Source organism: Bombina bombina, chromosome 2 (genome assembly GCF_027579735.1).
Source record: "Bombina bombina isolate aBomBom1 chromosome 2, aBomBom1.pri, whole genome shotgun sequence".
Taxonomy (NCBI): domain Eukaryota; kingdom Metazoa; phylum Chordata; class Amphibia; order Anura; family Bombinatoridae; genus Bombina; species Bombina bombina.
Genome location: NC_069500.1, coordinates 1,107,907,814 through 1,107,935,075, shown reverse-complemented (window position 1 = coordinate 1,107,935,075; position 27,262 = coordinate 1,107,907,814). Strand labels below are relative to the sequence as shown.

General features: G+C 34.5%; 1 protein-coding gene across 1 annotated transcript in view; it reads left to right on the top strand.

The window, feature by feature from the left end:
* DCHS2 (dachsous cadherin-related 2) overlaps nucleotides 1-27,262 on the top strand; it is a 546,419-nt gene that overhangs the window by 477,548 nt on the left and 41,609 nt on the right. The window contains exons 15-19 of the mRNA XM_053700224.1: nucleotides 793-1,653; nucleotides 1,914-2,027; nucleotides 8,832-9,043; nucleotides 16,851-17,002; nucleotides 26,811-26,941. Of these exons, the coding sequence (XP_053556199.1) occupies nucleotides 793-1,653; nucleotides 1,914-2,027; nucleotides 8,832-9,043; nucleotides 16,851-17,002; nucleotides 26,811-26,941 (1,470 nt within the window). The remainder of the gene's footprint in view (nucleotides 1-792; nucleotides 1,654-1,913; nucleotides 2,028-8,831; nucleotides 9,044-16,850; nucleotides 17,003-26,810; nucleotides 26,942-27,262) is intronic.

Here is a 27,262-nt window from a genome sequence, read left to right as displayed (position 1 = left end):
CACTCTGCTGTAGTACCCACTGGTGGCTGCCAAAATTAAAAAAAAAAAAAAAAATTTTTTTTTTTTTTTAGTTCTTGTCTCATGGGGCCCCCCTGGCTCATTGGGCCCCTGACAGGAGTCACCCCTGTCACCCCCTGATGGCGGCCCTGATCTGAGCTATAATCCACCACAGCGAAGAGAATTATTGATCTCAGCATTACTAAATTAATGAGTCATACTTTTTTCAATGAGAATAACAAAACCTTTTTATTTTTTTCCTGTTACCATTTTCCTAACAAGTAGTATAATCCTTTCTTTTTAAAGGGTGCAACTCGTATTCTTATATTTTTGCTTAAGCATAGAAGAAACATAATTGCTGCTTCTTCTCCCTTGTTTTCTTTAAAGCTGTGTGTAGCCAAAAAGCAAACCTGTATTTGTAGTCCGTCAGGCCTGACACATTTTTGGAGTTTAGAACTACAGGAGATTGCTTGATGCAGCAGTAAATAAGATACACATTTTACAAGGTGTGCAGCATTTACAGAAGGACTTGCATCTGGCAAAGCCATTTGTCTGTAATGTAGAGGACAGTCTGTATTTACTGTCCGTACCACCCACAGATTTAAATGAAATACAGGTTTTTAATTTGAACAGAAGGCAGTTGTATGCCAACAATGCTTAGACACTAGCTGTGCAGGCAGAAATGTTTCATGTTATTAGAATTAGCAGATTTTTTGCAGTGTTAATGTGATAAATATTTCCACTTGCTTGTGTTTTTGTGACAGTTCTTGTTTTATGTCTGGTTCTTTTCTGAAGGTGGAAACACGGGTGGATATTTTGCCATCAATAATACATCAGGAGAACTGTGGACCACCCGCCGCCTAGATAGAGAGGATGTCAGCAATTTTACCATTATCGTGGAATGCTATGACCTGGGAAGCCCTAGCAAAAGCTCCGTAGCCAGTCTGCATATTAAAGTCTTGGATGAAAATGACAACCCACCTATGTTTGCTAAGAGCCAGTACCGAACATCTGTGAGAGAAGACGTTGCGGTTGGAACTGTTGTTCTCACAGTTCAGGCTACAGATATAGATGAAGAATTAAGTGGAGAAGTAATGTACTCTCTAATTGATGACACTCAGGGGATGTTTACTATAAACAGCACAACTGGCAGTATTGTAACTACAAGGGCTTTAGACCGAGAGCTTAAACATCAATATGTATTTAGAGTTTTAGCAAGTGACTGCAGTATACATGGTGCCAAAAGTGCCTCTGTCAAAGTATTGGTCCATGTAGATGATGCAAATGATAATAGCCCACAGTTTGATGAAAATCCTATGTATATCCTTTTTTCACCCGAAAGCTCATTTAATAAAACAGTAGCGATTGTGCATGCAAGTGATCTGGATGAAGGGTCTAATGGAGCAGTGGTATTTAGCTTGGTAAAGCCAAATCCTTTCTTTTATATCGAAAGTAAAACAGGGGAAGTCAAACTTCAAATGCTACCACCTACAGAAACTTTCAGAAATATGGTTGTCATAGTGGAGGTGTCTGATCTTGGGGTTCCAGCTAAGAAAACAACAGGTGTAATGGACATCCATGTGCAAGGATTGCAAAAAGACATTTCCTTTATACGCAATAATTATGAAGTCGTCTTGCTTGAAAACAGCGAGACAGGTTGGTATGGCAACCTATACATGTCACAGAATATGCTAACATTTGATTATTAACAGAGATATATTAGACATTTTAAACAGTGGTACATTGCTATACTATTGAATGGTGCTTTAGTACTAAATTTATTTGTAGCTTTATCTTGGGGTTTAGCGTAGTTTTAAAATGTTACCTTGCATTATCAGATGCATAGAATAGTGAAGTTGTAAACTGTGAGAGGCTAGGGGGACCTCTTAGTAAATGTTATCCATTGATTATTTCAGGTACTTCAGTTGTGTCTGTAGAAGCCCATCATAGTATTTTAAATGGAGGAAGTGTACGTTACTCAATTTTTAATAAACCTTCAGAAGAGATCTTCAGTATCAATTCAGTAACAGGTGAGCCTATACTGCTTCATTTAGATGTTTTAGTTATACAATGCATTTTTTTCTCAAAACAATTCTATGCTTTTAAAAATACATTCATTGTAACAAATATACTAAACAACATAATCCTTTGGCAAAATTATATGTAATGATTTGTTTGTATCACTGACAATTTTGGGGTCTCTTCCAATCCATTAGAAGAGTCATAAGGAAATCACAGCTTTTTGCAGGGCTTTGAGATTATTCCAATCCATCTGAAATCTAGTATTCATGTGGTTTTCTAATGCTTATTGCTTATTTTACACCATAAAACCTGTTAAATACTATGGCCTAGATTTGGAGGCTCCTAACGCTGGTTTTAGGCTACCGCCGGTATTTGGAGTCACTCAAAATAGGGTCTAATGCTCACTTTTCAGCCGCGACTTTTCCATACCGCAGATCCCCTTACGTCAATTGCGTATCCTATCTTTTCAATGGGATCTTTCTAACTCCGGTATTTAGAGTCGTGTTTAACGACAAAACTCCAGCCGCAGGAAAGAAGTCAGTAGTTAAGAGCTTTCTGGGCTAACGCCGGTTTATAAAGCTCTTAACTACTGTGCTCTAAAGTACATTAACACCCATAAACTACCTATGTACCCCTAAACCGAGGTCCCCCCACATCGCCGACACTCGAATAAATTTTTTAACCCCTAATCTGCCGACCGCCACCTACATTATCCTTATGTACCCCTAATCTGCTGCCCCTAACACCGCCGACCCCTGTATTATATTTATTAACCCCTAACCTGCCCCCCACAACGTCGCCTCCACCTACCTACACTTATTAACCCCTAATCTGCCGACCGCAAAGCGCTGCCACCTACGTTATCCTTATGTACCCCTAATCTGCTGCCCCTAACACCGCCGACCCCTATATTATATGTATTAACCCCTAATCTGCCCCCCACAATGTCGCCTCCACCTGCCTACACTTATTAACCCCTAATCTGCCGACCGGACCTCACCCCTATTCTAATAAATGTATTAACCCCTAAAGCTAAGTCTAACCCTAACACTAACACCCCCCTAAATTAAATATAATTTTAATCTAACGAAATAAATTAACTCTTATTAAATAAATTATTCCTATTTAAAGATAAATACTTACCTGTAAAATAAATCCTAATATAGCTACAATATAAATTATAATTATATAATAGCTATTTTAGGATTAATCTTTATTTTACAGGTAACTTTGTATTTATTTTAACCAGGTACAATAGCTATTAAATAGTTAAGAACTATTTAATAGCTAAAATAGTTAAAATAATTACAAATTTACCTGTAAAGGAAATCCTAACCTAAGTTACAATTAAACCTAACACTACACTATCAATAAATTAATTAAATAAACTACTTACAATTACCTACAATTAACCTAACACTACACTATCAATAAATTAATTAAATACAATTCCTACAAATAACAACAATTAAATAAACTAGCTAAAGTACAAAAAATAAAAAAGAACTAAGTTACAAAAAATAAAAAAATATTTACAAACATAAGAAAAATATTACAACAATTTTAAACTAATTACACCTACTCTAAGCCCCCTAATAAAATAACAAAGCCCCCCAAAATAAAAAAATGCCCTACCCTATTCTAAATAACTAAAGTTCAAAGCTCTTTTACCTTACCAGCCCTGAACAGGGCCCTTTGCGGGGCATGCCCCAAGAAGTTCAGCTCTTTTGCCTGTAAAAAAAAACATACAATACCCAAGCCCCCCAACATTACAACCCACCACCCACATACCCTAATCTAACCCAAACCCCCCTTAAATAAACCTAACACTAAGCCCCTGAAGATCTTCCTACCTTGTCTTCACCTCACCGGGTTCAACGATCTGTCCAGAAGAGCTCCTCCGATGTCCTGATCCAAGCCCAAGCGGGGGGCTGAAGAGGTCCATGATCCGGCTGAAGTCTTCATCCAAGCGGGAGCTGAAGAGGTCCATGATCCGGATGAAGTCTTCATCCAAGCGGGATCTGAAGAGGTCCATGATCCGGATTAAGTCTTCTATCAACGGTATCTTCAATCTTCTTTCTTCCGGATCCATCTTGCAGACCTCCGACGCGGAACATCCTCTTCTCCCGACGCCTACTAGCCGAATAACGGTTCCTTTAAGGGACGTCATCCAAGATGGCGTCCCTCGAATTCCGATTGGCTGATAGGATTCTATCAGCCAATCGGAATTAAGGTAGGAATATTCTGATTGGCTGATGGAATCAGCCAATCAGAATCAAGTTCAATCCGATTGGCTGATCCAATCAGCCAATCAGATTGAGCTCACATTCTATTGGCTGTTCCGATCAGCCAATAGAATGCGAGCTCAATCTGATTGGCTGATCGGAACAGCTCACCCGGTGAGGTGAAGACAAGGTAGGAAGATCTTCAGGGGCTTAGTGTTAGGTTTATTTAAGGGGGGTTTGGGTTAGATTAGGGGTATGTGGGTGGTGGGTTGTAATGTTGGGGGGCTTGGGTATTGTATGTTTTTTTTTACAGGCAAAAGAGCTGAACTTCTTGGGGCATGCCCCGCAAAGGGCCCTGTTCAGGGCTGGTAAGGTAAAAGAGCTTTGAACTTTAGTTATTTAGAATAGGGTAGGGCATTTTTTTATTTTGGGGGGCTTTGTTATTTTATTAGGGGGCTTAGAGTAGGTGTAATTAGTTTAAAATTGTTGTAATATTTTTCTTATGTTTGTAAATATTTTTTTATTTTTTGTAACTTAGTTCTTTTTTATTTTTTGTACTTTAGCTAGTTTATTTAATTGTTGTTATTTGTAGGAATTGTATTTAATTAATTTATTCATAGTGTAGTGTTAGGTTAATTGTAGGTAATTGTAGGTAGTTTATTTAATTAATTTATTGATAGTGTAGTGTTAGGTTTAATTGTAACTTAGGTTAGGATTTCTTTTACAGGTAATTTTGTAATTATTTTAACTATTTTAGCTATTAAATAGTTCTTAACTATTTAATAGCTATTGTACCTGGTTAAAATAAATACAAAGTTACCTGTAAAATAAATATTAATCCTAAAATAGCTATAATATAATTATAATTTATAGTGTAGCTATATTAGGGTTTATTTTACAGGTAAGTATTTAGCTTTAAATAGGAATAATTTATTTAATAAGAGTTAATTTATTTCGTTAGATTAAAATTATATTTAATTTAGGGGGGTGTTACTGTTAGGGTTAGACTTAGCTTTAGGGGTTAATACATTTATTAGAATAGCGTTGAGCTCCGGTCATCAGATTAGAGGTTAATAATTGAAGTTAGGTGTCGGCGATGTTAGGGAGGGCAGATTAGGGGTTAATACTATTTATTATAGGGTTAGTGATGCAGATTAGGGGTTAATAACTTTATTATAGTAGCGGTGCGGTCCGCTCAGCAGATTAGGGGTTAATAAGTGTAGGCAGGTGGGGGCGACGTTGTGGGCGGCAGATTAGGGGTTAATAAATATAATATAGGGGTCGGCGGTGTTAGGGGCAGCAGATTAGGGGTACATGAGTATAATGTAAGTAGCGGCGGTTTACGGAGCGGCAGATTAGGGGTTAAAAATAAAATGCAGGGGTCAGCGATAGCGGGGGCGGCAGATTAGGGGTTAATAAATGTAAGGTTAGGGGTGTTTAGACTCGGGGTACATGTTAGGGGCAGACTTAGGAGGTGTTTCCGCATAGCAAACAATGGGGCTGCGTTAAGAGCTGAACGCGGCTTTTTTGCAGGTGTTAGGTTTTTTTTCAGCTCAAACAGCCCCATTGTATCCTATGGGGGAATCGTGCACGAGCACGTTTTTGAGGCTGGCCGCTTGCGTAAGCAACTCTGGTATCGACAGTTGAAGCTGCGTTAAAAATGCTCTACGCTCCTTTTTTGGAGCCTAACGCAGCCTTTATGTGGACTCTCAATACCAGAGTTGTTTTTATGGTGCGGCCAGAAAAAAGCCGGCGTTAGTTTTTCGGGTCATTACCGACAAAACTCCAAATCTAGCCGTATGCAATGAGACCCTTTACCAATGGTATTTCAATCCATCAGGAGTCACGTTTTCACTTGGGATTTCAGGCTATTTTTTTATCTAAGTCAACATCTTGGACCACTTGACAATTGTGCTATGAATTGCTACATTTTATTGTGTGTATATATATATATATATATATATATATATATATATATATATATATATATATATATATATACATATATATATATATACACATATGTTAATTACACATGCCATAAATTTATATTATTGGTTATCATACCCCCCATCCGCACTCCAAAGAAAGCTGAGGTGTTTTAATTTATTAATTTTTTTGGACAGCTTAACTTAATCAAACAGTTTTACTACTAATGTGTTGGAATGAAATACAAAAGTAAAATCCTGAAATGGATTTGATGATCTCTATTGGCATGGTGGATTGGAATAGATTCCCTTTGGGTAAAATAACATGATTTTCATTTCAGATTATTCCCAGAACATGTTTTCTTTATTTTGTTTTACTGGAAATTTGCAGTTTCAAAATCCTGGTTTTATTCATTTACTGTGGACACTGGAAAGTTTAGCATTTTGTTTAATATATATCCTGTAAATATTTAGTTTTTCTTATGAAATCATAATGTGCCTTTGACAGCTTATTTAGTTCTATGTAGATTTGTGTAAAGATAATATTCTGTTTTGTATTTGGCATCTCTCCAAAATAAATTATTTTAAAGCTGATAATTTAATATGTCACTTAAAACCAATTGTTAATGTTTGAATATTTTTTCTATATTATGCTTTGCGTGCTAAATTTAACTATAAAACTGGCTTTAATATTCAGTTATCAGTGGATGCTTTTATCTTATTTTAACAAACTTAATAAAAATGCAGGTAGGCTAAATAGAAAATTAAGCTCAATACATAACAGCACAAATAGCATATGCATTTTATTGTTATAAATATTTGTAGGTATATAAGACATCTTGCAAATAAGATGCAGTACACCTCTCACCCTCTGGGTTTTCTCTATCTTTATCTGCCCCTCATTTTTGTGTCTCTCTCTAATTTTGTCTACCTCTCTCCATCTCAATATCGTCCACTTTCTTACACTCTCTCAAGCTTGATTTACTCCCTGTACTTCTACAGGCAAATACAATTATAGACAAATCAATTTGCCTCAACTGGCCAGCAGGAGTGCTCACTTATTTTTGGCATATAAGAAGAAAGAAATAGTGAACAGATTTGAAAAATTATAAAACTTTCTTATATGCTGAAAATATGGTTTATTCATCTATATACAATATATTGTGAGTTGTGCAGATAATGTCTATTTTAATGTTTTCTGTTTTGGATTAAGGTTAATTTTATAATGCACAAATATACTGTATATGATTGGAAATTTGGTCTCTATGTACCATAGTTTATCAATAAAAAAAACTGGGTTAAAATGTTTTATGGATTAAAGTATGTTTGTATTAGAATATGTTTAGTAGCTCCATGAAGATAAAATATTTGTACTATAACCTTAAAACATATTTGACTTAGAATATAATTGTATTGATATTTATCTACAAAAGCACAAAGAATGATCACATGCATGTATCTCAATCTAAAGCATCTAATTAATTGAAAAAGACATTACAAACCGGTTGCTTTTTGGTCACATTTTTTTCTTTGGATCTACATTGACAAAACCAACAACATAATCAAAACTTTCCAGAAGGCAACCTAAAAAAAAGACTGTTTTTTGATAATTTTATTTAAAATTTTTACATACTACCTGTTAAATTGTAAGGTATAAAGTCCAAAGAAATATTTCTTTATATGTACATTTATTAAGAGGTGAATTGCTCTATGAAGCAGCGGTTTAAATTGCTGCTTCCTAAAACCTTTCCACCAACTTAGAGTTGGCGGATGAAAATCACCCTGGACTAATTTGATTGACAAGCAGCATTGCAGCAGCAGAAACGTGTGCAATGCTGATGTCTAATGTCTTAAAGCCCCTAAAATCGTGCTATTTTTGAGCATTTATTTTGATATGCTCCCCAGGCATATAGTTTATACAACAAATTAAATATATTTAATTTGCATTTCTTTGAATTAATATTATTCTTGTCGCTTCATAATTTAAATTGTTTGCCCCTGGAAAAATATCAGCAACTACTAATGGTTTTCACCTACTACTAGTGGGAGCTTTGGGTTATATTTTTACTTTGAATTAGACATTTACATACATTTGGTTTTACATCAAGGAATAATTAGCACAGGGTTGTGTCTTTTTGAAAGTAGAAACACATTATGCTCCATTGAACAGTTATAATAAAAGTGCAATTATAATAAACAATATTGTCCTAATCAAATATATTTCAATTAATAACACTACCAACATTTTTTTTTCCACAAAAAAATATAATTTTCAGTTCTTGACCTAAAAATAAATATAAAACACACAGATAAGTTACAGAGAAACAAATAATGAAAATGTCAATAAAGTTTAAGAGTCAGAGAAAAAAAAAAAGAAACACACACACTACTTCGAAGATAAAAAGTTACTGGTCCATTCAATATTAAATACAGACAGATGATTTATTGTAACACTTGAGTACTTACAATATTTGCCTTGGTACAGCATCCTAGTTGTTTATCTGTATTTTACAATTCACACTTACATTTGTATGTATTTTTGGGGTTTACTACAAAAGAATATATATATATATATATATATATATTTTATCTAGCTCTAGTCAATCTACAAATGCTTTATTGTTAGACCTTAACTCTATTTTTATTCAATATTTAACAGGAGAAATCACAGTGAAAAATAATACAAATCTTGATTTTGAAGTCACAGAGAAAATGAATATTATTATATCCGCTCAAGTGGGAATGCACACTGCTTACTGCAGTGTAACTGTCTTAATACAAGATGAAAATGATAATTATCCAGTGTTTCAACAAAACAGTCATGTAACATCTTTACTGGAGGGACTAGTTTTTGATACATTTGTTATTCAGGTAATTCTTGATTATTATTATTATTTTATATTAAATAAATGTATTTAAAACAAGTTATTATGTTTTTGAGAGACATACAATTGGAATTTAAGATGAGCAAACAGGTGGCATATTCAGACAACCCCCACAGTATGCCAAGTTGCTCAAGTGCAGAGAAAGTTATAATTAAAACTACTGGTACAGTTTCAAATAGTGTTTTTGCAAAAATAAACAGTGCAAAATATCTTACATTGTAATTTACATCTTTGTCTCCTGAAGTCCTATTTTACTGAAAAATTATATTTAGAGACATTTTTCAACTGAATAAAATATTTGGGTTTAAATACCTTGTTTTGATTAAGGAGAGGCTGACAATTCCAAACCACTTGGATTCATTGTGAAATATTATATCATAATCCACAACTTTTAAAGAACAAAACAGGATCTAGAAAAAAATAAAGGTTTTTCCAAACAATATTCCAAATCTTTTTCAGGGTTATCCTATTTTGTAAAATGTGTTGTTGTTGGCTGGTATCTGCAAGATTTAAAGGAACATTCTAATTCATAACTAAAATGTATTTATTTTGTTTTTATTTTTCACTGGTGCCCCTTTCTAAAAATGTTTAAGGCCACAAAGGAGCTTAAGGGTTTTTATTGTTTATTTAGGTTTATTTATGGTTGGCCAAACTGTGTGCTAGATTCCCATGCTGGCTACTACAATGGAGCTACTATTAAAAAAATGCTTTTGTACTGGCTCAATTTTAGTAGTGTGACCAAATTCATACATCTATCTATCATATGTAATATTATATATATATATATATATATATATATATATATATATATATATATATATATATATTTTTATATATATATATATATATATATATATATATATATATATATATATATATATATATATATATATATATATATATATATATATATAGAGAGAGAGAGAGAGAGAAAAAAAACAAAAAAAAAACCTGCTATAACAAGTAAAACACTGGCAAAAAGGTAGAGAAAAGCAAAAGAAAAGAGAAGGGTATGTGAAATAAATTTTTTTTATAAAATAAAGCATATTTAATATCTGCCCACAAACTGAACTGCACATGGGTCACTGGAGCGTATAAACTATCCTACAAATATACCAGTCAAAAGGCTAGATCTTCATATTATACAAATGTAAAATGTAGATGCCCCCACTTTAAAGCAGGAGGAAAAAGAGAGAATGGGAGTAATGTTCTAATAATTTAGGTGCACACATATAATACTTGATGTTAGGGAATAGTGGAACTTACAAATTCTTACCTCATGGGGTCATGGTAAGGTATACAATGTTTTATCATATAATAGTATCTTTCAAGGGAGATAGTGTAAGCAACTTGGGCCTTCCACTCTGAATTTGTAGGGACCAAAGACTGTTTCCAGAGCCGTGGGATGAGTTAGGATGAACTGTTGATGCATATGTGAAATAGGTTAAAACGGAGATTACTGTTAATATGGATGCAAAAGTGAAACAAAAAAGTGAGGGGATCTAATGGTATTTTATGAGCGAACAACTTTTTTATTCATTTAGCTGTGCTAACCCATTAAGAACTTAAAAGAGGGCATGCCCACCGATGTGCGCTAAAGTTCCTACTTCCCCTCCAAAATAGATTAGAAGCATCTTGGTACAATAGGTGAGGAGGACTGTTATTGCCATATTAATTATTTATGGTTAGTTTCTATAATACTTGATGAAATAGGGGAGTTAGCTAATGATTGGAATATGCTTCTTCAATCCTTCTCTTTGATCAAAAGGCTCAAATCATTTGCCAATTTGTCAATATAGGAAGGTAAGCAAAAGGACTGATGGGTAGAGGGACACTGAACCCACATTTTTTTCTTTCATGATTCAGATAGAGCATGACATTTTAAGCAACTTTCTAATTTACTCCTATTATCAATTTTTCTTCGTTCTCTTGCTATTTTTATTTTAAAAGCAGGAATGTAACTCTTAACAGCTAGCCCATTTTAGGTTTAGCACCATGGATAGTGCTTGCTTATTGGAGGCTTACATTTTTACCTCGCGATAAGCAAGCATAACCCAGGTTCTCAACCAAAAATGGGCCGGCTCCTATGCATCACATTCATGCTTCTTAAATAAAGAAAGCAATAGAACGAAGAAAATTTGATAATAGTAGTAAATTAGAAAGTTGCTTAAAATTGCATGCGCTATCTAAACCATGAAAGAAAAAAATTGGGTTTAGTGTCCCTTTAAGTAACAATTTATAGGAGAGATATTGAACTGCATTTGCCAGAGGTAAGTAAAAAAAACAAAGGGATTTAAAAGGAGTAAGTCAGTGGTTCTCAACCAAAGTGACCTCAAGGCCCGGTTAATTTGAGCTGGACATGTCCAGGGCCCGGTAGTTTTTAATATATATATATAAGTAGCAGAAGCGGGCTGATCAGTCAAGCAAATAGGACCTGGGCCGAGGGACCAGCAAGTAGGGGGCCTCAAATGGCATCCCCACGGATCCTGGTGCGTTCCTTAAAGGGACACTGAACCCAATTTTTTTCTTTTGTGATTCAGATAGAACATGCAATTTTAAGCAACTTTCTAATTTACTCCTATTATCAATTTTTCTTTGTTCTCTTGCTATCTTTATTTGAACAAGGCATCTAAGCTATTTTTTGGTTTAGGACGCTGGACAACACTTGTTTATTGGTGGGTGAATTTATCCACCAATCAGCAAGAACAACCCAGGTTGTTCACCAAAAATGGGCCGGAATTTAAACTTACATTCTTGATTTTTAAATAAAGATACCAAGAGAATGAAGAACATTTGATAATAGGAGTAAATTAGAAAGTTACTTAAAATTTCATGCTCTATCTGAATCAGAAAAGAAAAAAATTGGGTTCAGTGTCCCTTTAAGCTGGAGTTTTCAGTTGCCCTATCAGTAACTAAGCAGTTAATGGGGGTTTAGTGGGGGCCCTGGAGTGTGGGGGGTCCTGCCGGGGGTCTGTTGCTGTTAGGGCCATGGATTGTGGGGTCTGGCCCTGAAGGTTGGAGGCCCTTTCTCTGGCCCTTAATGTTGGGAGTCCTGGCACTGGAGGTTGAGGGGCATGTTGGGGGCAGGGAGGCTACCATGTTCATTTGCATAGCATTGAATACATTTGGGTCAGTGTGAGACAGTTTTCCTGGGGCCTTGATTGGTCTCAGTCTACCGCTGGTGTGCAGTGGGGGCATGACAGGTCGGGGCCCACCAGCAGGGCTATCACGGCCCGGTACTGGGCCACGGCCCGGCTGTTGAGAAACCAGGGAGTAAGTGATCTACAGAAAAAAAATGCTTTCTTTAAATGCGTATAAAGGTAATGAGAAATTTAAAAATAGCATATCCAATTATGGAAATACCCCTCACCTATGTCTATCAGTTCTTCACTTAGTTTTAGCTTCTGGTTAGCTAGAACAAGGTGTACAGGAAGGCAGTCTCATCGTGTACGAGCTTCTGATTTCGACAAGTTATATTGGGTTATCAATTCAGGGTTTCAATGTAAAGAAGTCAAAGGGGAAGGGACCGTAGAAACAGATTTAATGTTCTTAAGGATAAATTCCCAAACCTTAAAGATCTCAAATATTATCATGTATGTAGTATATTTATTGCCAAGACATTTAAGAAAATCAGGGAGCCAACACAAGTATCTTAAAGGAGTTGGCATGTCCAAGTAGAATATTGGCTTTATAGGTATTGTCTCTTGACATTTCTACCTGGTGTAAATCCAACCTGTATTAACATTGCTAATATCATACATGTATTATTTAGTGACAGAATACTATATGCAGCTCATTTAATAATAGAGTCTCCATATTCCTGGACCCTATGACTAACCCACATGGAGCCTGTGACCGAAACCATAATAATCCTTTTTACAAGATTACATTGATACAGATATTATAGCTCATAGACCTATATCATAAAAATGACCTACCCACAGTTGTCCTGGTCTCACAAACCACAGTCAACCCATATTATTGTGATCTAGTTACCCTAACCAAAGTAAACTTAAATTGCAACTGTCCCCTGTGCAGTTACCCTACATATGGTCTTTCCTCACTGTCACACCACCCCTCATAAACCTAATTCCCCTTCTAAATTAAGATATCCATTGATATTACCTTATGCTAAATTAACCCTGTACACAATTTCCTCACTGCTATTTAGCATTTTGTGTGGCAGAAACATCTTGATTTCTCTGTCCAGGCAGCAACAAGTCTTTCTTCAACTTGATCAATGCAGCATTATCTGTCCGTTTTGTGGGGAGAAGGCAGCATATTTATCTTTGCCCAACACAATATTTTGATGTAAATGGGATTTCAAATATGTAAAACCAATCAAATTCCTTGTATATAAATATAAAATATAATATAAAATATTTACAGTGGTTAAATTCAATTGCACTTGTGGGAACGGGGTTACTTTCAACTTTTAATACGCTCGCTGCATCCGACGCATGCAAACACCCGGGATAAACCCCTATTCATACACGTGCAACAGTTAGCGCACCACTCATAATCTAGCACTAAATCTTTAAATATCACCCAACACCAAGTCATCATGTATAATAAATTATATGGATTAAAACAGCAAGGGTTGTATTAAAACAAAATCAATTACTGCTATGTGATATTAAAAAAGCTCTCAAAAACTAGCTTTATTAAAAGTGCATACATTAGACTTGCATTTTGAAACTGATATATAATATTATGTATTGTTTATGAAATAATGATACTAAATGCCACTAAAACATGTCAAAAAAGACAAAGCTGAAATACGTATACATTATTTTGACATTATATATGCACAATGGAATGATAGTTACATGTATACCTTGTGTTCTTATGCAACAGACCAGATTCTTGTAGTAATTTTTTTTTTAAAAGATACTTACTCCTTGTGGTAAGTAATAAAATATTGCATGTATGCTATAACTGCATAATTGTGTTTACCAAAATACCATATTCAAAATATTTTTACAAGTGTTACATCAATAAATGAATAGTTATTTGAAATAGCAGAAGTATATCAATAAAATTGAAAATATTTATTAAAAAAAGCCTAGATCCTATGTAAGCTGCTACTGATAGAGATAGAACTATCATGACCAATAGCAGCACACAACGAACACTTAAACAGCTCAAAATTTGAGCATCTCACATACAACAGCAGCTCCCAAATAATAATGGCTATTATTTTCTATGGGAATTGCTATGACATAATAGTGACAGTATTTAATCACTTTTATATGTGACAGATGATACTTTTTACACTGATCCCATTTTATTTGTAGCAACTACTAAAATTAGTTGTACAGTTACTTATATGCAAAAATCAATGCTGAGGATCAAAGATAAGTGATCTTCCACATTTGGTTAAGCCCCTGTGCAGTTCAACCCTAACAGCGGCTCATCCAATCCCCATAATGGTTTCCCCAAATGTGATCTCCACAACCATGAATTAAAGGTCTAGTAAATATAGTAGATTTGCATAATCAACACATGCATGATAAAAAGACAATGCAATAGCACTTATGCTGCTGTTTCAGCGCGAGCCGCCGGAAACTTAAATTAAGCTTCTTAACTCGTCCGCCACCTCTGAGGCGGCGGACAGCAATCATCCCGATCCGATCAGGATGATTGATACCCCCTGCTAGCGGCCGATTGGCTGCGAAAGTGCAGGGGCCAGCATTGCACAAGCATTTCACTAGAAATGCTTGTACAGTGATAAATGCAGACAGCGTATGTGGGGCTGCAACGGATCATGTCCACCCGCACATTAATAAATAGGCCCCTTAGTCTGAACTTCAAAGGAGTAGTAGATTTTTGTCAAAGGAATGTCTATTTCCGCTCCCACTGCATCATGTGACAGCCAAATCACAAGTGACTCAAAAAGTGTAAATATGAAGTAAATTGGAAAGTTGTTTGCTCTTTCTGAATCATGATAGTTTAATTTTAACTTAATCTACCATTTCTATCCCAGACCCTGCCGCTACCCTTTAACTCTTAGTGCACTCAATTGTAATTACCCCAGTGGCTCCCACCGAATCACCCATCACAAATTATCCCTAATCACAATTCTACCCATTGCAACCCTTACCTCTCTAATCCCCTTTGCTCGACTAATTAATCAATATAACCCTCTTTGTGCATCCCCTGTCATTAATCCCTGTCCTACATTATCCCTTAGGCCTTCATAAATAATGACACAATCCTCATATTCTTTAGGTCAGCAACTGGCCCTATTCCACTTTATCCTTAGGGCTTACTGATTATTTTATGTGTTTTATCCTCTTTGTAGAAAAGTAAAAAAATAAAACATAAAGTGGGCTAGCTGTCAAAATAATTGTGCCTGTCCAGTAAACCGGTGAATGTTGGATTGGTGTGGCAAAACAGGTTCCCTGCATTGGAACATTATCCTCTTGCGGCTTCTTAAATGCGGCTCCTTGTCTTAATCAAGTCATGATTTCACAGTTTTCTCTAAGCTTACTTTGTATTGCTGTTTAGGCAATACGTCTTTTGCATTTTTGTTTCTGTTTTTGCCAGGGGTATGGGATACACTGACACTTTGCAATAATATAGTTAAAAGGACAGTTCACTGTAAAAAAATTGTTTTCCTGAATGTGTTCCCTATGCCTTGTTTATTTTATTACTCAAACTCTTCCGTTTCTTATCTCTGAATTTGTACAATACTTGGAAAGAACAATTGATAATGAACATTTTAGAGCAGAGCTTTCCAAACTTTTCATGTTGGTGACACACTTTTTAGACCTACATCATTTTGCGACACAGTAATTTAGTTGTAGTAGCAAACGGGAGGTTAAACTAACTTGTTTTAAGAGATACGGACACATACATAAATGATATAATAACGAAATGTATTTACAAGTAACAGTATGTATGTGCAAGATTAAAAAAAAAGTTTAATAACACCAATAGCTACTTACTATTTTAATGGGATGTATGAGGTTGATGGGATGAACACAGTTTCTGAATATTTGGTGTAATATTAGAGAAAGACAATCACATTTCATCATCAAGCATTTTTAAGCTTCCACTTCCTATCCATATATCAAGGGCAGGAGCAGCAATGCACTACTGAGAGCTAGCTGCCGCCCTCAGCTCTGTGAGTCCGACTGACTACTGCCTGTGCTGCAAACACACTGCTGTCCCACTCACTGACTACACATGCAGTCACTAGCTGATTGAGGAGACTACACTTGCAGTCAGGAGCCAATGTGCCGCCAATGGGAATAGTTTCAGTTCCCACTGAGCTGCGTCAATAGATTTAGATGATCTGTGACCCACTAGGTATCAATCACGTGTCAACCATGTGATATGCGTAGCAGGCAGGCGGAAAGTCGGAAACCAAAAAACTATTTAAACAAAAATTTAAATTCCAAAAAATGTGTGCTGAAGCAGGGACACACCTACACATTGCTGCCGACACACTAATGTGTCACGACACACAGTTTGGAAAGCACTGTTTTAGAGCTTTATCTCTTCCACCTCCCACTGTGAGTGTAATTTCTTCTGCTGGCTATATTTACATAGTTTATCAATAGATAGTAATACCACAGGCTAAATCAGCTATTTCAACTGCCTATATAAAGGCTATGGAGCTATTTCTAAACAATTTAATACTCTACAGCAGGTAAAACGGATCATTAGGAACAAATTGAAGGAAAGAAAGTTCTTGGGTAAACTGTCCCTTTAAGTAATGCTACTTCAAACAAAATAGCTTACAGCAATAGTGAATGGTATTCACTAATTCCTTCCTTCCCTTTCAGGTCTTTGCTGCAGATGCAGACAGCGGGCTTAATGGACAAATAGATTACATGATAATAAGTGGAAATGAAGATAAGGAATTTGTAATTGATTCAAGACGTGGCATTATTTCAACAAATACAATCCTTGATCGTGAAATCAAATCTTCATACAGGTCTGTCATTCCAATAGTTTTAATTCAAATTTTTGCAATTTTTTGACTGTAACAAAAAGTTTTTGGTTTATTTTAAAAACCTATGCTTGTTAATCACTGTAATTTCTTTAGGAATATAGATTGCACTATATATCCAGAGCTGCTAAAACACACAGTGCAAGGTCTCTGTCACAGTCATTTGTGAGAGGGATATATACTATTATGCAGGCTTACTGCACTGACGACAGTGAAATGTACACATTCAGAATTTTGGTGCCAGCTAAGTTATTGGCATCCGCTTAGAGACAGCACACAATTAAAGGGACATTTACATGTTCTAGTTTGTTGGAGTATTTAAATGGATACAAAACAGTCTGTTTCATTGTGATAAAAAAACACTAAGCAGTGGGTTATACTTACTAGCAATCATTGCAGTATGCATTATTCATCATTTTAAAAGGTTTTTACCCTTTTCTAAATCCATTTGTGCAGGGCTTATTACTTCCTGTCATAGCACCACAATGGGGCTGTGGTCACTACACAAAGGCAAAGGAATAACTTTTCATTTGATGTGGTTGATAGGAGACACCTGGACTACTTCCAGTCAGTTTTTTGTGTGCACATGCTCAGTAGAGGGTTTTTGCTACAAAAATCATTTAACAGTAAAACTTAATTTATGTAATGTCAGCTTTCCTATTTCACTAAAAGCAGTGGCTACACTGAGAATTTCTAAGTGCTTATTTTGCCAGAAAACAAGTAAGTTATTTTTTTACTAAAGGAGCACTGTTTCATATCCCTCTAATTTAAGCACTAGCAACCTTCCAAATCTGTGTTTAACCCCCATGACTCAGCCATGCAACTGGCACTTCTAACTGGAAACCCATTCATATCTGCTCAGGACAAGCAGTTCTCTGCAGCTCTTGAGCAGTACATATATTTTAGTATCAGGATTTTTGAAATACAGAATACCAAACAGATTCTTCATCAACAACTTGAAGATCTAAATCAAAGAGAAAAGGGGCGCCTCATAGTGAAATCCATATGGTCAAAGAAAAGGTAGAATATAACTCACAATTTGTGATGGCACTTGTGCAGTTCAAGCGAGCAGGCTGATGCTTGCAGTAGTCAGCTAACTGGATACTTTTCTCGTATCAAGGCGGAACTTGTATTTAGTCTGTCAGCGTCCAAACGGCATTCAAATAGCAGACAGTAGTCAGCGGAAAGCTGAATAAAATGACTGAAGTGATAAAGTGCAATTTCTTCCGTAGAAGTATATTAAAAAGAAGACACCTCTGTGAAGATAGTACAAACTGGGCTTTAATAAATTGCAACGCGTTTCTCGACCTAGTGTTATGGTAGTTTCATCAGGCAGAAAAGTAATAGTCGTATACAAACATAGTAAAAAGCCGCTTATTTAAGCCGGCACATTGTTTTTCATTGGCTGTCCAAAGTTCTCAAATTGTCCAATGATATGGGAGAGAATGTCTGCAAAAAAATCAAAGATGTCTAAAAAAACTAAGAAATGTGTATAAAAATCGCAAAAAATAGTGAGAAAATGTAAACATATAATAAAATAACTGCGGTTATGTAAAAAATGGCAAATAATGAAAATATATATATATGTTATTAATTTGGATGATACGAGTCACAAAATAATATGACCATATTGGTTGCAATTAAACAATTTATTAATGCCCAGTTCTTCACGGAGGTGTCTGCTTTTTAATATACTTCTATGGAAGAAATTGCACTTTATCACTTCAGTGATTTTATTCAGCTTTCCGCTGACTACTGTCTGCTGTTTGGATGCCCCTTTTCTCTTTGATTTAGTTCTTCAAGGTGAATTGACATCGTTCCCCTCAGGCGGAGAAGCCTCACACAAAGTTGACACTCATTTTCAAATTTGGATTTTATCTGAACTCTTATTTTAACTGGCAACCCTTTGGATTTTAATTGGTTATATATCTTTTTTTATTATATGTTTTTTTATATTTGATATTTGTTTTTTGCTCTCAAACATTTTGCAAAAGCATAGTTTACAGTGCGCCACCTTTCTAGGGGTTTTTTCACCTAGTACACAGATTCTTCATCAACAAGTTAATAGAAACACATATTTTAACAAAAGAATACAAGATATCAATATATACAGTCTCATATAAAACAATGTTATGATGAGGTAAATAAAACAAATATATAACTGTTTATATGTGCTGTTTTTAATATCCTGAGCAGGTATTTTACTGTGTGTTTAACTCCTTTAGGATGTTAAACTCATAATTTTGCAGGGTCGCTTACAAATTAGAGCATATACATTTTACAATGCAATGTCCCTTTAATAACAAAACTTAATAAAAACACAAACTTAAAACTTATTTCTCATAACGATATAGTTCACTTATTCATATAGATGAACTTGTTATATTTTTTTAGAGGATTGTCAGTTTCAAATGAAAAAATAAAGATAAAATTCAGATCCCCAATCCCTTTATGCTCTAAGCATATTTTTTTGCTTGTCCTTTTAAGTAGCTTAAAGATTTTCCCAGACCAAAGTTTGACAAAGTGTTTTTAAATTAAATTTGAATAACATCTAGGATCAAATTCTTAAGAAATCACACAAAACCAACATGGAAAGCTTACAAATTAAAGCAAAACATATTTATAATTTAGCAAGGGAAAAGCAGCCATTAATCATATGGAAAGAAACCCTTTGTGAGATGTGAAATAATCCATTAGCGGCATTTTGTTACATTTTTGTATAACATTTCTTATTTTTTTGAAATATGTTTGAAATCCAGAGGTGTAGGTTTAGGAATAACAAGTCATTAATTATTGTGTTCAAAAATCACTTAAGATTTTTTTTATTCTTATTGGCTCTATTCCATATTAAATACAGCAATATTACTGCAATATTATGAAAATGTCTCTAACATAGGAATACTGTGTGAATATCAAAACTAAGTGAAGTTGTGAAAACTCATTTTTTAAACCTAATTATGTTACATAAACATTTCCAAGTTTTTTGTTGTTGATAGGTTTCCATTAAAGATGAATTGTTCCCACTATGTATAATACCAAAATAGTTTGCTTCATTAGTGTTAACAGTCATTCAATCATAACACTAAGCTACATTTCTAAGAAATAAATACAAATGCTTATTTCACTTTTCCAAATGCAGAATGTTGTAGTTTTTTCTCCTTAACCTGACTCTAGCTTTATATTATACAACTGGGACAGCAAGAGTACTCGTTTTAATAAAATTTGGCAAAAAATTTGCTCCAAAGTGATACAGAGTTTTAGGTGCGGTACGGAGAAACGTTCGTTTTACCAGACCTTTCACTTTCAGCTGTGGAAAGCTGACAGCTATGGATATTTATTCCATAAAATTAAATCCCTCATTACAGAGATGGGAGAACAGTTTAGTATTAAGAGATTTGAGTTTTATTTTCTTGTACTTTCTATATGACAGGAAAACTTTTCCAAAATAAACTGATAAATATATAGTTTTGCATTTTCTCATATATGTTTTAATATATTTTTTGTGCTGCTGTCAATAAGATTTTTCCATGGATCTTATTTTATTAAAATGAATAACTGTGCTGTATGACATAATGTATTTTTGTGGTTACTTATATTAATCTATAAATAATGTTTGAATCAACTTTAATAGCATTCATGTTATTAAAGGAATATTAAATACAAAAGAATTACATAATTGACAAATGCATAATACAAAAACATTGCAGAACACTTTGAATTTAATAAGAGCAGTAGATTTTTTCTAAGAAATTACAAATTTCCTTTAATTTCTCTGTCCCCAGTGTCACGTGACAGCTGTTAAGCCAATCTCTGACTATCTTTGAGCTGTAAACTACATGAAGTAGTAGCTGGTACCTCAGAAGGTGTATGCATAAAACTGTCACACTCCTCTCAGAAGGAGCAGCCTTTTACAATTGTTTGTCAAAGCTATTTTATTTTACAGGTAAATGGTTCGGTCAGACTCCAAAAAAAAACAAACAAATTCTCCAAGTATAAGAGATGTGATAAACCTGTAAAGTGTGACCTGCTGCAAACATTGCTTTCAGGGTTATTTTGACTGAACATGACCATTTCTGGTTACTGCTAACAGCATTAGTCATGATTGGCTCATCGTTTTAAACTCCAGATCTATCATTCATACTCGAATATTTACTTCAAACCTTTTTTTTTTTGTAAGTAGCAAGACCTTGCAAGAATATTCTTTGATACACTGACAATAGTCCCCAGCATCCCCTTTAAGAATCCACATACCTGAAACGAGAGCTAAGAGCAGATGTTTGTCAACAACAATCCCAAAGATAAATACCAAAAACATGAGAACTCAGATCAAAATGTGTTTTCAGAGATTCTCTTTTTAAAAAAAAAAAAAAAAAGTTTTAAGCCAAAACTTCAGTCCTTGAATCAGAACCATCCTCTGAAATGCCCTCCATAAATGATATACCCAAAACATCACAGACTTTCTTGCAAAAGCGTGGTCCCAAGCAAGCCCTTTAAAGAAATTATTACTGGCTAAAGAGATCTGAACCCATATGAAGTCAATTTTAATAAATATAAATATGAAGCTAATGCTGCTAAAACACCTTGACACAGTATCAATCAATGTAATATATCTGTATGAATAATACAAACTTCTTCATGTATTATTTTTGTTGTAATTTCCAACTTTAATAAATATTTGCCAGAAGTAATAAGATTTTGCATTCCGACAAAACCAAATAAGGCATAGTGGGTAATTTAAATCCTTTTGAAAAGCTTATCAAATGATTTATCTACACAAATCCCCATAGACTATATTGTTGAGTTTTGTAGAAAAATAATTACCTAAACTTTTCTAAAGGATTAGGATCTACCCCATAATGTATTCATTTCAAACAACTGTATGCCACTCAACACTTAAGGAAAAAGCTTTTTTGTTTTTAAATGCTGCAAGTTTACTGCTTTTACATGTCAAAGCTCTCATTTTAAACTGAAAAAAAAAATCAACTATTTAATACAATAGGCGTATAAATAAAATAAAATTTACACTTTATATAATTCTAAAACCTCTTCTATTCTCAAAAAGACCTAGAGACACCCGATGATATCCGCATCGTATCATGTCCGCTCGCACTTTCCCCTTGGTTTAAATAAATATCCATTTATTTGCATAAATGATCATGGGAGTCTGTATGTGCAGAGCAAAGTAACATAACTATAACCAAAGGCCCTTTTTTATATAACCCCTTATTTTTACTATACACACACACACTCTATTGCTTATAACCTTGTTCATTAAAACTTTTAATTAAAAAATGGTTTATTCCCCCCCCCACCAAACATTTTGTTGCAGGTTTCATGATGCATACATAATAGAGCAGTTTGAATCTGCTGGGTCAAAATAAGATGTTATAATATGTACAGGTTTCTCACTGCAACATGATCTATAGAAGGGCTTTAAAGTGAGCAGCAGCATCTAAAACCGCAAAATAGATCAGCACATGGTTGTAAATGACTCAGAAGTTTAAGGGTTAAAACACCCTCCTCGCGCGGAAAACCGATTGCATATTCTTAAGTGCGCTATCCCGACATGAAAATATGAATATTTCACATTCCAATGTTCTTCACATAGCAAAATATGTTCTATTTATTCATAAATACATATTTCTACATATATCTGATGGTATTTTGGTACAATATATATCTATATATCTGTATGATTATATATAGGTATAGATATATATATACATATATATATATATATATATATATATATTTATAAATACTTAGAACATATTCTATGTTCAGAACATTGGAATGTCAAATATCTACAGTAAATACACAGTAATTAAATTTGAAAATTGCATATTAAAAGGTATGAATGAAAATAAAATATTCTAAACATAAAATATTATGGGCCAGATTACAAGTGGAGCGGTATTTAACGCTCCCGCTCACAGGCTAACTCTGCTAGAAGTAAGCTTTTTGCGTGCGTTGGGTAGTGCTCGTATTACAAGTTGAAAGTAACACATTTTCGCTCATGCTTATCCGATGCGTGCAAAAAGCCGAAGTTAGGATATCGTGCGCATTCATGTATTCGCCCCTAGAAGTCAATGGAGCAAAAAAAAGCTGGAAAAAAACTAATAACCTAGTTGTGCGTAAACCCGATCACATAATCTCAAGTGCACTAACCCGACATGAAAATATTAATATTTCACAATCAAATGTGCTTCACATATCAGAATATGTTCTATTTATTTATAAATACACATTTCTACACATATGCCCTTTGCCTGCATTCTTTTTCTCTGAGACCTCATATCTTTGAGCCCTTATAACTTTCTTGTGCAATTTTTTTGTTTAATAATTTTTATTAGATGGTGTTGTTATGAGTGTAACTGTACTTTCTAATGTATTTTTTATTTGTTTTGTGTCACTTTTTTGTTTTGCAAAACAATTCACCATGGCTCTGAGGACACGCTATCCTAACCTGAGTTAACTTCAATTGCGCTCATGCGATCGCATTTACTTTCAACTTGTAATACAAGTGTTACACCCGACGCATGTAAACAGCCGCGATAAACCCCTTTTCGCTCGCCCAACACTTGTAATTTGGTCCTATTTTTTTTAAATCATTGGGAAAGAGAGATTGCTTAATGTTAGCTGTTGACCACACAACACCCTACCTAGGCTGTCCAAAGTTTATCTCAAATATATTGACTATTTTGCTTCCAAAAAGGGAGACATTTCCAAAGAGAAACTATTTGAATGGACTTAAGTCTTCTGTTTCAAAAGCAACATAATAGCATTTTCTGTATTAAAGGGACATTAAAGAGGAAAAAAAAGAAAATGCTGTAATGTGTTATTAATTAGTGCATTATTGCTAGCATATAACACTTTATATCTAAACACATAGTTAAAGTCAGCTCCAAAGAAGCAATGCCCTACTGGGAGTTAGGAGAACATATCTTACTAATAGAAATGGGCATCTGTGTATAGCCACCAATTACTAGTTAGCTTACAGCAGTGCATTGCTGCTCCTGAGACTACCTAAGTATGCTGATCAATCAGTATGTGCAATTAAAGTTTTGAATATTTGTGTGTTGTGTTTAACACTATTTTATCCAGCAACAAAAACAGCTGAATGCCACTACCTGCAGCCATATTCAGCATTTGTTTGACAAAAGAATATCCAAATAACAAATATTGCACAATACTAGTTTTTAATAAATGATTCCAAGGTAAATGTAATAATCAAAATATAAAAGTCTTGTAAAACTGCACATTCTGTTTGAATCATGAATTATTTTTTGACCTTCATGTCCCTTTAAGAGGAATGTAATCCAGTCTTATGTCATGTCAACATTACACCAATAAGTATAGTTAGTGATATATCTGGAATAATAAATATGTCATAACGACAATATCAATAAAGTTTTCATTGAATAATTATTGGCAGACTTACGTGGCATTCATTTTGGACTTACCATTTATTCACTGTTTTGACTTTTATATTGTACATAATGAGCTCCTGCAGTGCTCCATGAAAAATAAATGAATATAGGACAGGACTTGGAATGCCATCTATAGCTAATTTCATGCATATTATTGTGTAACTTGTAACTCCACTCTGGGTGGTAGAATCAGAAAATGTACTAAAGTGCTGAGCATTGGCCATGTGGAAATGAATAGCAGCCACTTGTTTAATGGCTTAGGGCCTTGAGGAAAGACTCCATTTAAACTAATTTCATACTTATTATGTTTTTATAAAAATACAAAAGCAGTTCATATTTTAAGAATTATACTTCATGGAAACCAACTTCTTTGTGTTTTTTTCCATTTACTGGAATTTGAGCAGATCTGTACTTTTTAATAATTTAAACTATAAACCTTCCAATGAATGACTGTAAAAACCAGAATAGGGAAAATGTTTGCTTTTCACCACTTTGGATTGTGATCATTCTGTGGGATTAATAAATAAAACCAATAATGAGGTTCTAATTGGAAATGACAACATGGTGCTGTCTGGAAGCCATTTTGGAAATCAGGAAAAAATGTTTGGAAAAACCATATTGAAAGTATATAACTACTGTAGCAGATCGTCCAGAAATTATTTTAGCTTAGTTAAATGTTATTTAAAGGGACATTGACATTCAATACGAAAATTTACTTAGAGCATTTTCTCATTGAGCTATTGCTTTTATGTATTTAAAGGGACACTGAACCCAATTTTTTTTCTTTTGTGAGTCAGATAGAGCATGCAATGTTAAGCAACCTTCTAATTTACTCCTATTATCAAATTTTCTTCATTCTCTTGGTATCTTTATTTGAAATGCAAGAATGTAAGCTTAGATGACGGCCCATTTTTGGTGAATAACCTGGGTTATTCTTGCTGATTGGTGGATAAATTCATCCACCAATAAAAAAGTGCTGTCCGGAGTTCTGAACCAAAAAAGAAGCTTAGATGCCTTCTTTTTCAAATAAAGATAGCAAGTGAACAAAGACAAATTGATAATAGGAGTAAATTAGAAAGTTGCTTAAAATTGCATGCTCTATCTGAATCACGAAAGAAAAAATTTGGGTTCAGTGTCCCTTTAACCCCTACGCCTCCAGAATGGCAATGGAGTGCTGATCCTGAGCTGAACATAGGTCTGGTGAGTAAATCAGGAGCAGCATATGTGCACAGCCACCAATTACCGACATGCTCATCTCTGGAGTGCATAGCTGCAATAAAACATTTTTTTATTGCACTCTTATGTCACCATAAGAATGGTCTACACAATCCAATGACTTTGTTATGGTTGTGTGATAATTCCTTGTTCTTGAACTTTAAAGTCCTATATTTTTTACTAAACCAGATATGTTAATTATTAAAAAAACATTTTTATCTTCATCTTTCAATTTCACAGAATTAAACACCAAAGCCAACATTTTAATTGTTACTTTGCAGAACAAAGGTGCATAGGTCAGCATCTCTCGCACTTTCTACAGTCAGTTTATGGATAGCAGAAGTACTCAAAATATTACTGTCTAGAAAAAAATATGAAAAAACGTGTTGGAGGATGAATCTGTAGAATTCTCACTGCTCTCTCTGGAACTGTATGTGTTTTAACCTCTGAAAGGGGTAAACACATACATAAAGTATTACTCTAGACTAAAGCCACAGTTATCACTACTCCTGAACTTAACACAGCTGGTGATTGGCATCGTTGTGCCACTGATGATTAGTTCACCAGCTGTTTCCCATTTGGGACCAGCAGTTCTCTTTTCAACAGTTCACAAGGTGAATAGTAGAATAATTGCCTATTTAGAAAATGTAATTTTTTTCCATTCTAATGTCCCTTTTAAATTTTAAAAAGTGTATTCTAATTTTAAGTTACCAATCAGTTTTCCCTCTAAAGCCAGTTTTGTGTGTGGCCCAGCAGTAAAACAGTTAATAAGGGAACCACAACTTTCAGTCTGCATTGTGTAGTGTTTGCTAATTGCTTTAATTAACTGTTTTACTGCTGGGCTGCTTAAAACTGGTCTTACTTAGAGGGAATATGGGTCCTAATTTGAAGATTGTATGTGTAATAAATAATTCCAATGTATTATTAAATAGGTGTAGGGAAATAAGTACAAGCACATGAAATGGAATGTAAAGTTATTCTTATTAACCTAACCATTACTTGACTTGTTACAGTGTTTGGCACAATTTGTATTAGAATTTATTTTGAATAAATCATATTTGGGTGCTTGCAGAAAGGGCATATAGCAAGCATGATGTGCGTCTTCTGTTATTTCTTTTTTTGCACTACTTATAATTTTCTAATTACAGGTTGACTATTCAGGCATCAGACAGAGGATCCCCAAGTCTTTCATCTACGAGTGTTGTCACAGTATTAGTTGTGGATATTAATGACAATGCACCCACTATCCCACCAATAGGAGCTGTTCTTATTAATGAAGGTACTGTAGACAAGAATTATTAAATCATTGGCATGTTAATATGCACTGGTAAAATGTCAATATTTGTTCAGATGTCTATATTTGAGGAGGGCATACTATATGCAAATGATCTTTTGAACTTAATTGCAAGGACACTCACCTTCACTGGATGTTAATGTGTGACACTTGCACAGCTGGGTTTTTTTGTGAGCAAAACTCCACTGTGGTAACTCTCACTGAATGCAAAATAAAAATATGTTTTTAACTTTAATCTCACAGGGGCCACAAAGAGCATTTGGCAAATGGAACTGCATAAACCTCCCTGTTAGAAATCATTACAGA